The sequence below is a fragment of the Oratosquilla oratoria genome, chromosome 35 (genome assembly GCF_046742065.1).
Source record: "Oratosquilla oratoria isolate Oo_2021 chromosome 35, ASM4674206v1, whole genome shotgun sequence".
Taxonomy (NCBI): Eukaryota; Metazoa; Arthropoda; class Malacostraca; order Stomatopoda; family Squillidae; genus Oratosquilla; species Oratosquilla oratoria.
The window spans coordinates 34273472-34283471 of NC_134811.1; the positions used below are offsets into that span (position 1 = coordinate 34273472).

Genomic DNA, 10000 nt, shown 5'->3' on the forward strand with positions numbered 1-10000 from the left:
GGAGAGGGTCGGGGGAGGGGGGTTGGGGTGTTAGGGGGTTGCGAGGTCGGTTAGGGGGAGGATGGATGGAGTGGGTGGGAGGAGGTGGAGGGGGGGGGCGTATTGACATAGGGTGTGGTCACGGGTGGTGGTGGCTTCACTGCATTGTTAAACATACCAATGACGGAAATCATGTTGCTTTGGATATTTATTATAGGACTATATTACCTTATAAACATAGCTTCTAAAAGCTTAAGTTTATGTGCATCCCTATTGCTTGCTATAATCCTGGTGTTCTTAACTAGGCATTCACGGGTGGTTGTTTGCTTATGATATTTCAATAAATGATGTTTAATAGCCCCGTTTTGCAAGTGCATGGCTATTCTTCTACTGAGATTACATCTAATATGACCAATATATGATGAATCTCGGGTTACACAGTCCCCGGTAATACATTTAAATTCGTACACAATGTTGGTTTTGACATGGTCTCAGTGTTACTATTCAAGTTGTTAGTTATTACCAATGAGCTAGTTTTTGGGTTGGAGTAGTATACAACCACGCGGATTTCCTTCTCTTTAGAAAAGTTGGTGGCAGTTTTTAGTGATGATATCTTTAATTATTTTCTCATCATTTTTGTAACCCTTGGTGAAGATGTTATGATAGTAGATGTTAATGAATTGGGGCTTAGAGGATGTTTGTGGGGAAAGGTGGTCACACATAATTTTATTACAAATTGCATCAAATTCACTGTTAGGGAAACCATTATTTACCAGAATCTGGCGAACGTGCTGCAGTTCTATATGCACAAGGATGGCAAACTCCCTTTCCTTGATGTTTTAGTTGCCTCTTCATCCGGGGAATTTGCCACGAGTGTGTACAGGAAACCTATGAACTGTGAAAAATGTTTGAACTATAAAAGTGAGTGCCGACAAATTATAAAACCAGTGTGATTAGAGCGTATGTCCGTAGGGCTATCAAAGTTTGTTCTTCTTGGCAGGCCCTGCATATATAACTACAGCACATTCGCCAGATTCTGGTAAATAATGGTTTCCCTAACAGTGAATTTGATGCAATTTGTAATAAAATGATGTGTGACCACCTTTCCCCACAAACAAGTCCTGTCTGGATAACCACGTTCAGAGGGATCACCATCATGCGGTTGAAAATACAGATCAAGACTTATAACATTGAAATTTTGAACCTGGAATGTCAGGACCTTAATGGACAATACCAAGTCAGACAGACCCGATAGGCAAACTGCCATCATTGCCCGGGAACTACAACGCTTCAACTTTGATATCGTAACTCTCAGTGACATCAGGAGAGCTGGAAAAGGCCAACTGAGAGAAGAAGGCGGCCAATACACCTTTTTCTGGAAAGGTTATGATCCTGAGCAACAACGGATCCATGGTGTGGGGGTTTTGCAATAAGAAATGCCATCCTCTCCAAATTGACAGAGCAGTCTATTGGAATCTGCGCACGTCTCATGACATTCCGAATCCAACTCGCCAAAAACGAGTACGCAACCCTCATCAGCGCATACGTCCCCACCCTTAATGCTGAGGACGTAGATAAAGAAGCATTCTACAGCCAGCTCGACAACGCCCTCTCTGCCATACATAAAGACGACAAGATCATTCTTCTGGGAGACTTCAACGCCAGAGTCGGGAAAGACAGTGAGCTCTGGACAGGAATAATTGGAAAGGAAGAAGTGGGAAAAGCCAACTCCAACGGAACCCTCCTACTTTCCAAATGCACAGAACACAACTTGGAAATGACCAACACCCTTTTCGGCAGAAAAATCGGTATAAGGTCTCCTGGCAACACCCAAGATCAAAGCCCTGGTATCTCATTGACTACATCATCCAGAGATCAGCAGGACGTCCTTATTACCAGAGCTTTAACTGGAACAGATGAGTGTTGGACAAATCATCGACTCATTACCTCTATCATGAAGGTGAAACTCAGACCAAAAGGGAAACACCATGGCAAAGCAGACAGCGTGAAAAAAAAATAATATCGATGCCCTATAAGACCCCGGAACTCGTGACATCTTTCAGCAGCATTTGCAGGTCAAACTCTGAAAGAAGCCATCATCACCACTTGCGAAGAAACCATCGGCCACAGGAAAAGGAAACATCAAGACTGGTTCGACGACAATTATGAAGGTCTTAAACAACTGATAGATAAAAAAAAAAAAAAAAAAAAAAAAAAAAAAAAAAACTTACATCGTCTTCCAAAATTATCCAAAATCTGACACCAAACGAAAGAATTACAGGGAGTGCAAAGCTACAGTTCAAAAAACAACCCGCACCCTGAAGAACCTGTGGTGGAAAGAAAAGGCGTGTAAGATTCAGCAGCTAGCAGATGCCAATGACACTAGAGGCTCCTTCAATACTGCAAAAGAAATCTATGGACCATCCACACACGGGCATGCTCCCTTAATGAGTAAGGACGGAACTACTATCCTAAAGAGCGACACCGATATAGGAGACAGATGGAAAGAACATTTTGAAGACCTTCTCAATCACAAAGTTACTATCGACAGAAACGTGCTCAACATGATCCCAAAAGAAGTAAAGGAAGACTCTCTTGCTCAAATTCCATCCCTGACGACGTAAGAAATGCCATTAAGGCAATAAAGAACAACAAAGAGGCAGGCCCTGATGGAATCCCAACCGAGATTTATAAATCTAGTGGTGATGCGATCCAACACCAGCTCCACCAACTCTTGACCAAAATCTGGATCAATGAAGATGTGCCATCAGATTTCAGAGATGCCAATATCATTACCATCTACAAACGAAAAGGGGATAGATCTGAATGCGGGAATTACCGAGGGATCTCTTTGTTGGCAAATGCAGGAAAATTACTTGCACGTATCCTGAACAACCGCCTGAAAACTTTGTCTGAGAGAATTCTTCCTGAGACACAAGCCGGATTTAGACCAGCTGCAAGAAAAATGTCGTGTGCAACACCAACCTCTCTACATGGCTGTCATCGTCCTTTCATAAGCTCTCGATCGTGTCTCAAGAGAGCTTCTTTGGGATGTCCTTGCCACATATGGATGCCCTGGTAAGTTCATCCGCATTCTCCGACTCCTTCATGACAACAGGCTTGCCAGTCCTGAACAACGGGAACAGCTCTAAGCCCTTCAAAGCCACCTCTGGAGTAAAGCAAGGCTGTGTGATAGCACCAACTCTCTTTACCATCTTCATTGTAGCAATTTTCAATATCATACGAGATGACCTTCCACCCGGCATTGAAATCTCATATTCTACGGATGGTAAACTATTTAATCTTGCTCGCCTCAAAAACAAGACAAAAACGATAACAAAAAGCATTTTGGAATTCCAATACGCTGACGACAACTGTGTAGCAGCCCTCAAAGAAGATCACCTCCAACAAATACTGAATGCTTTCAATCATGCATACACAAACCTTGGACTGAGCATCATCATCAAGAAGTCTCAGACACTTTACCAGCCTTCACCCGTCACCCTTGAAGATAATCTACCAACAATTCAACTCGACGGAACATTACTGGAAAATGTAAATCACTTCTGCTACCTTGGGAGCCATCTCTCAGCAAATGCCGATCTCAGTAATGAAATTCAACACCGTCTGAAGAGCGCAGGAACTGCCTTTGTCAAGCTCCGAACGAGAGTCTTTGAGGATAAGGACATGCAAAAGGATGGTTTACAGAGCCATCTTTATCCTAGCACTCCTCTACGTATCTGAGACCTGGACCCCATTATCGTCACCACCTGAAAACGCTTGAAAAATTCCACCAACGCTGTCTTCGGAAGATAATTAACATCAGCTGGGAAGACAGAAGGGCCAACTTAAGTGTACTACAAGAACCAAAAACTACCAGCACTGAAGCCTGTATCACCAAGAAACAACTCAGGTGGAGTGGCCACGCAGTGAAAATGCCTGACGATTGCCTTCCCAAGCAGATCTTCTACTCCCAACTTACGGATGGCAAGTATACAAAAGGAGGTCAGAAGAAGCGTTTTAAGGACGTCTGTAAAGCAAATCTAAAAAAAATGTAACATAGACTTCAACAACTGGAAGGAAACAGCAAGAAATAAACCCATCTGGAGAACCACCGTCAGAGAAGGAACAGCGACCCTTGAGTCAAAAAGGTCTGCACAGTTGGAGGAAAAAAGAAAACGTCGGAAAGAGCATCAACAACAGCCACTGCCAGCACTTTCTCCTGGAACTGTATGTCCACACTGGGACCGATCTTTCCAGGCAAGAATCGGTCTCATTAGCCACCTTCGCTAACACCAATGATAACTCTTCTTCAGTAGCTTTTAGAAATATTCTATCTGGTCAGGATAAGAATTATTCTAGTGTTATATTTAATGACGTTACGTTATGTGCTTGAGTTTCTATACTTGCTCTTCATTAGAGCTTCAGCTTACAGATTGGGAGGCAAAATTAAGCGAAAGATCTGTAGATCAGATGTGGGAAATATTTTAAAATACGCACACTAAGGTGCTAAGATGGGAGGGAGGGTGGAGGGGTGTGGAGTGTTTTCGGGGATGAAATGGGGGGGGGAATGTTTTTGTGCCTTGTCCTTTTTGGCTACCCCCCTGGTAAGGGGGAAAAAAGCCTTGGTATATGTATGTATGTATATATATATATATATATATATATATATATATATATATATATATATATGTATATATATACACACACACATATATATATATATATATATATACATATATATATATATATACACATATACACACAATATATATATACATATATATATGTACATATATATGTATACATATACATATATATATATATATATATATATATATATATATATAATCAAGCAAGTGTTTCGGGCGTCTGATCCGAGATGCGACTACACCTATTGTTCGATTCGAGAAGTTGGCTGAAAAAGTTGGGTCCTCTGGTTACTTAGGAACAATAGACAGTTCCTTGGGAGATCCGTGACAATAGATGGTCTCTGGAAAGCTGTTTGGAAGACGTTGGAGAAACGTTTGAGTACTTCTGGCTCCATATACGTGTTTGCGCGCCTGTGCACGCTAGACATCGAAAGGGTTGAAACAGACAATTGCACCCCGTCCCTTGTATATAGATGACTTTTACCGAAAAAGATATTCCAACTGTCGACAAATGCCCACCCATTGGCCTTACAATGTTTGGAAGCCTACAATTCATTGCAATAGCCTAGAATGACACATGCCACATCCCTCCTCGAAAGGACTCTACATATAATAGGAACCCCTCCCTTATCCCTAATCTTATCTAACGTATCCTGGAATCGCGCAAATAATTCCTCACTCCCTAACCTACCTGTGTCATTCTCTCCTGCACTCAAACAAACAATGGGTATTTCGCCTTCCCCAACCATACACTCTTCTATCCTGTCTCTGACATCACCTGGGTTCTATGCTTTTTATCTTTGTCGCACAAGGGCATATCTAAATATCTCACCTATCTATCCCCCACAACCTAAATCTTACCTGTGGGCAGGGATCTACCGAGTGCCTTACCCCTTTCCTTTTACATCTTCTTCGTTTCTTCTTCTTCTAGACCCGCTAGAGCTTGAAAAGAGTTCCTGTATTCAAGCGTACCTGATGAGGGCTTTTTACCATCTCTCTGTGTTTTCTTAGGTTCCAAACATGGTTTATCATCCATATTTTGGTCGTTTGAGCGAAGAACTCGGTTCTCTTGTATAAAGCCCTTAACGGTCTTCTCAATGGCTACAATTGTACTATATAGAGATTGTAACTCTTCGGTGCTGATCACTGAAACACAGTTATTTGCCATCTCACTATTTGAAGCAGCTACCCTAGTCTGACTTGACCTGAGTGATGCCTACTTCTCAACTATATATATGTGTGTGTGTGTGAGAGAGAGAGAGAGAGAGACAGAGAGAGAGAGAGAAAGAGAGAGAGAGAGAGAATATATATATATATATATATATATATATATATATATATATATATATATATATATATATATATATATATAATGTATAAACATATTAATCATATCAACACGATCATGATAAATGTATACGTCTTGCATGAATGTGTTGCATAGCTTACCCGTGCTTGGATAGGTTTGCACTATGCGGTGATGTGTGTACAGGCAGGTGAGAGTGGAATCGAGAAGAGCTTTGGTGGCTATGGTGGGAAGAAGCTCTTTGGGGCCTGGAGGGGGTCCCCTTTGCATAAGTCTCTATGGCGAGGCATCTCCGGGGATTTGTGACGGAGGGGAACCTGTGGTGTTGGGGATTTAGCGCGAGAAGTGGGGAAGACAGGGAGACGGGGGAGGGAGGTGGAGGGGAGCAGGAGGGTGTGTTTATATAGTGAATTCCTTTTCTATGGTCACGTGTTATTTTTCTTGGTGTGGTTGAACTCGGACTACATACATACGAGGCGAGGTCGATACCCAACGTGCCATAGTGGCTCACGTGTGAGAGAAAGGATATTGAGTTGAGGCACAAGGTTCAGTGACCCTCGTCGCCACCGAGAAAGTGTCACAAAAGTGAATAAACTCACCAGTCGATGCCAAGAATGTCAAGTGACACCCGATACTGGAAAGGTAGGGATAGGGACTCGTTCGAAAGGGCGACAATGCCCTTATTGTCAAGGGAGTGCGGGGGTGGGGGTTCCTACGGAGATGAATGAGACGTTCGGGTAGCAGCCAAAACAAACACACACACACACACACACACACACACACACACACACACACACACACACACACACACACACACACACACACACACGCACACACACACATACACACACACAAATCTACACAACCTCGAGGCGCAGTGGTTAGAGTTCTCGCCTGCCACTACGGCGATCCGGGTTCGAATCCTGCCTAGGGCTGAAATAATTTCAGTATCGCTGCGCTGCGAGTCGGTACTCCAACTCTCGTGGGCGGGGAGTTGTGTGTGTGTGTGTGTGTAAGGTCACAGTATTACCCATAGATCGGTCATACGAGCTCTGAGCTCTCATCCGAGAGGTTAATAACTGTCGATCACGAGTCCAACACGTGATCCAAGACCATGGTGAATCACACAGACACACACATACACGCACACACACACATATCTATGTATATATATACATACATATATATATATATATATATATATATATATATGTATATACATATATATATATAATAAGATAAAAAATAAGATTGAAATTATAAATAAATAGATAAGATAAACAAATAAATAGATAATCAATTAAGCAAAATAAATGTGATGCGTAAATGAAATCAAGTGACACCCAAGTTCAATTTTGCCCAACTGAATGGGGTCATCTATCACATGACACTTCTTTGTGTTCAGTCCTCGTACCAGTTATAATACCTTCCTCAATCCTGCTTTTGTTCAGCGTTCTTCTCTATGTCTCCCGCTCCTCCCCCATACGTCCCTTGAAATACATTAGTTTTCGAGATGAAGAGACCAGAATTTTCTCCTCTCTATCGGTCGCATTCCACACGAGAGAATCTTAATTCCATTTCGCCTTTGCAATGTCAGAATTACCCGTCGTTTATAAAGAGGAGTAGGAGAGGGAGAAGATGACTTGCTAAGCTAGTTCCTGCAAAACGTGTCGACCAGTTCCGTCCTTCCTTCCTCTCACAGCGCATCATCAGCGGCCAATTCCTCTCGTGCGTAAATATTGCCTTAATTCGTTACATACTATGTCTCTCTCTCTCTCTGCACCGATTTAGACTCAGCAGAGGAAGGGTTATTTTATTCCAGGAGATCGGGGATACCTCAAGATCACGTTCCATGTCGGACTGGAGTCCAGATTCCTCCTTTTTTTTTAATGAGGGCTTTTATCCGGCAAAATCTATGCACATTGCAATGCACTGAGAAAGGTAACCCTCATTTCATGATCACTTTCTTGAATTCAATAGTCTTCATTGCTGGAATCACCACCTCCCCAAACCCCGCCTACAAGTCCCATCTGTATTGCTGCCCCTCCTTGCATACTACACCCCCGCTCTCTCTCTTTCTCTCTCTCCTTATCTATCTCTCTCTTAAATAAGTATTTTTGTCATGTTACTCTCAGCCAGGCGGCTGGCGTTTCCTCAAAGTCTTTCTTGGATTCCTCTACCCTTTCATGGTAACTCTGATATACTTTGTATACTGTATATAATATATATATATATATATATATATATATATATACATATATATATATACAAATAAATCACAAATAACACATGATTCACAAAATATGCAAATAACCATTAGGAAAATGGAAAACTGGGTGACCAAACGTTTTCGTCCATTTAAGACCTCTGAAGATGTCTTAAACAGACAAAAAATGTTCGGTCACCACGTTTTCGTTTTCCTAGTGGTTACTTTCACACACACACACACACACTGTTATGCTTTGAAATGCCAATTTTAGCCGGACTTAACAGGTATTATTGTCTTGTTCAGCATCCTCGGTTTCTCAAGATAGTTCAGAACCTGAGGCCAGGTTATATTCCTCCATCCAGAAAAGATATTGCTGATCAGTACTTGGATCTTGTGTATGAAAAGGAATATAAAAAGTGTGCAGATGACCTGAATAATGAAACTTTATGTCTTTCAATTGATGGGTGGTCTAACATCCATAATGAGCCCATAGTATGTGTCACTCTAACATCATCCACTGGTCAGATTTATTTAGTTGACACAATAGACACATCAAGGAAACCTCACACTACTGAATATCTTCTACAACTTGTACAAAATTCGATCAAGAATGCTGAACAAGATTTTGGTTATCACATTGGAAGTGTTGTGATAGACAATGCAGCAAATGTCACCAAGATGAGAAAACTCTTGGAGGAATCGAGTGAACCTGAGCATACCGTCCTCACATACGGCTTATACCGTTCCTTGTATACTTATGGCAAATCTATATAACGCTGCTCCTTATATTGATATGCTAAAAATGTCCTTTAGCAATCAGATCACATATCAGAGAGCAACCCCACAATATTTAAAATCTATAAAAAAGAAATTATCTAAATGAAATAAATCTGATTTAGATAAAAAAAAATCGATCTTTTATATTTTTTAAAAAGAAAAAAAAATCGCCAACCCTGGTGTCCACTAACCTCATACAATAATACCTGTTAAGTCCTGCTAAAATTGGCATTTCAAAGCATAACAGTGCCTTAAAAATAGTTTCTTATTTCACTATAAAAGTTTATATTAAAGGGAGATACCTCTGCCAGATCTAAACACATTAAAACTAACCCAATCACCTTAACATTTTTACACGATGTCAATGATACTTGGAGATCAGAATAACCAAAAAATTAAAGCGATTCATTAAATATTTATATTTTACCTATTAATTTATTTATCTAAATAGCAGTTACTCTTTGAATATGAATAACTAGTTCCCATATTGCTTGATTTACAAAGCAAAGATATTACCTGAAAGTTATGCATATCTCCTACAAACTTTGTATGAATAAAAAAATATATTGAAAAATGTTGAAATTATATTCATAAAACAATAAATTAACCAAAATAAAGCAGAACTTTCATTAGAAAATTATTTATAAATTCATTATGAGAGATGAAATGTTTTACCAAGTAAATAACTTCCTCATTTTATGAGAATCATTTTGCATTTAAATTTTTTAAGATAGAGCAAAAAGTATAGAAGTTATTAAAGTTTTTATGACAAACTAACATAAAAATGGGTTTTTAGATATCGCTTGATAAAGATTTGCTTATTGCTGCACAAAAAAAACTATGCTTTCTACAGGTAAAATCATTAAATGAAAGTTCTTCCTTAGAGTGTGTAGATTAAATACATATTTTTTGTAAATTGGACAGAAAATAAAAAAATAGAGCAATTTTTTCACATGTAATTTCACTGAAAATTGGTAGATTTAGTACCGTATATACGGTACTGCCAATAAACACCCCATCAAACATTTCAGTAATGATCAGATACTCACATGCACACTCCACAGTAATCTAGAATGC

General features: G+C 40.2%; 2 protein-coding genes across 2 annotated transcripts; both read left to right on the forward strand.

Moving 5' to 3' along the window:
• The first annotated feature begins 1468 nt into the window (after window positions 1–1468).
• LOC143018729 (uncharacterized) lies at window positions 1469–3061 on the forward strand. The gene is made up of 2 exons (XM_076174313.1): window positions 1469–1984; window positions 2531–3061. The coding sequence occupies exons 1-2, from the start codon at window positions 1469–1471 to the stop codon at window positions 3059–3061; spliced, it is 1047 nt and encodes a 348-aa protein (XP_076030428.1).
• Window positions 3062–3087: 26 nt separating this feature from the next.
• LOC143018730 (uncharacterized) lies at window positions 3088–3723 on the forward strand. Its single transcript, XM_076174314.1, has one exon. It carries the CDS (start codon window positions 3088–3090, stop codon window positions 3721–3723), a length of 636 nt encoding a protein of 211 aa, XP_076030429.1.
• Window positions 3724–10000: the final 6277 nt, after the last annotated feature.

Bases quoted from the DNA above. Each gene is read 5' to 3' on its own strand.
- LOC143018729 (XM_076174313.1), top strand. From the start codon at position 1,469: ATGACATTCCGAATCCAACTCGCCAAAAACGAGTACGCAACCCTCATC. The intron at 1,985-2,530 runs GTGAAAAAAAAA...TACTATCGACAG, and splicing joins ACCATGGCAAAGCAGACAGC to AAACGTGCTCAACATGATCC.
- LOC143018730 (XM_076174314.1), top strand. From the start codon at position 3,088: ATGACAACAGGCTTGCCAGTCCTGAACAACGGGAACAGCTCTAAGCCC.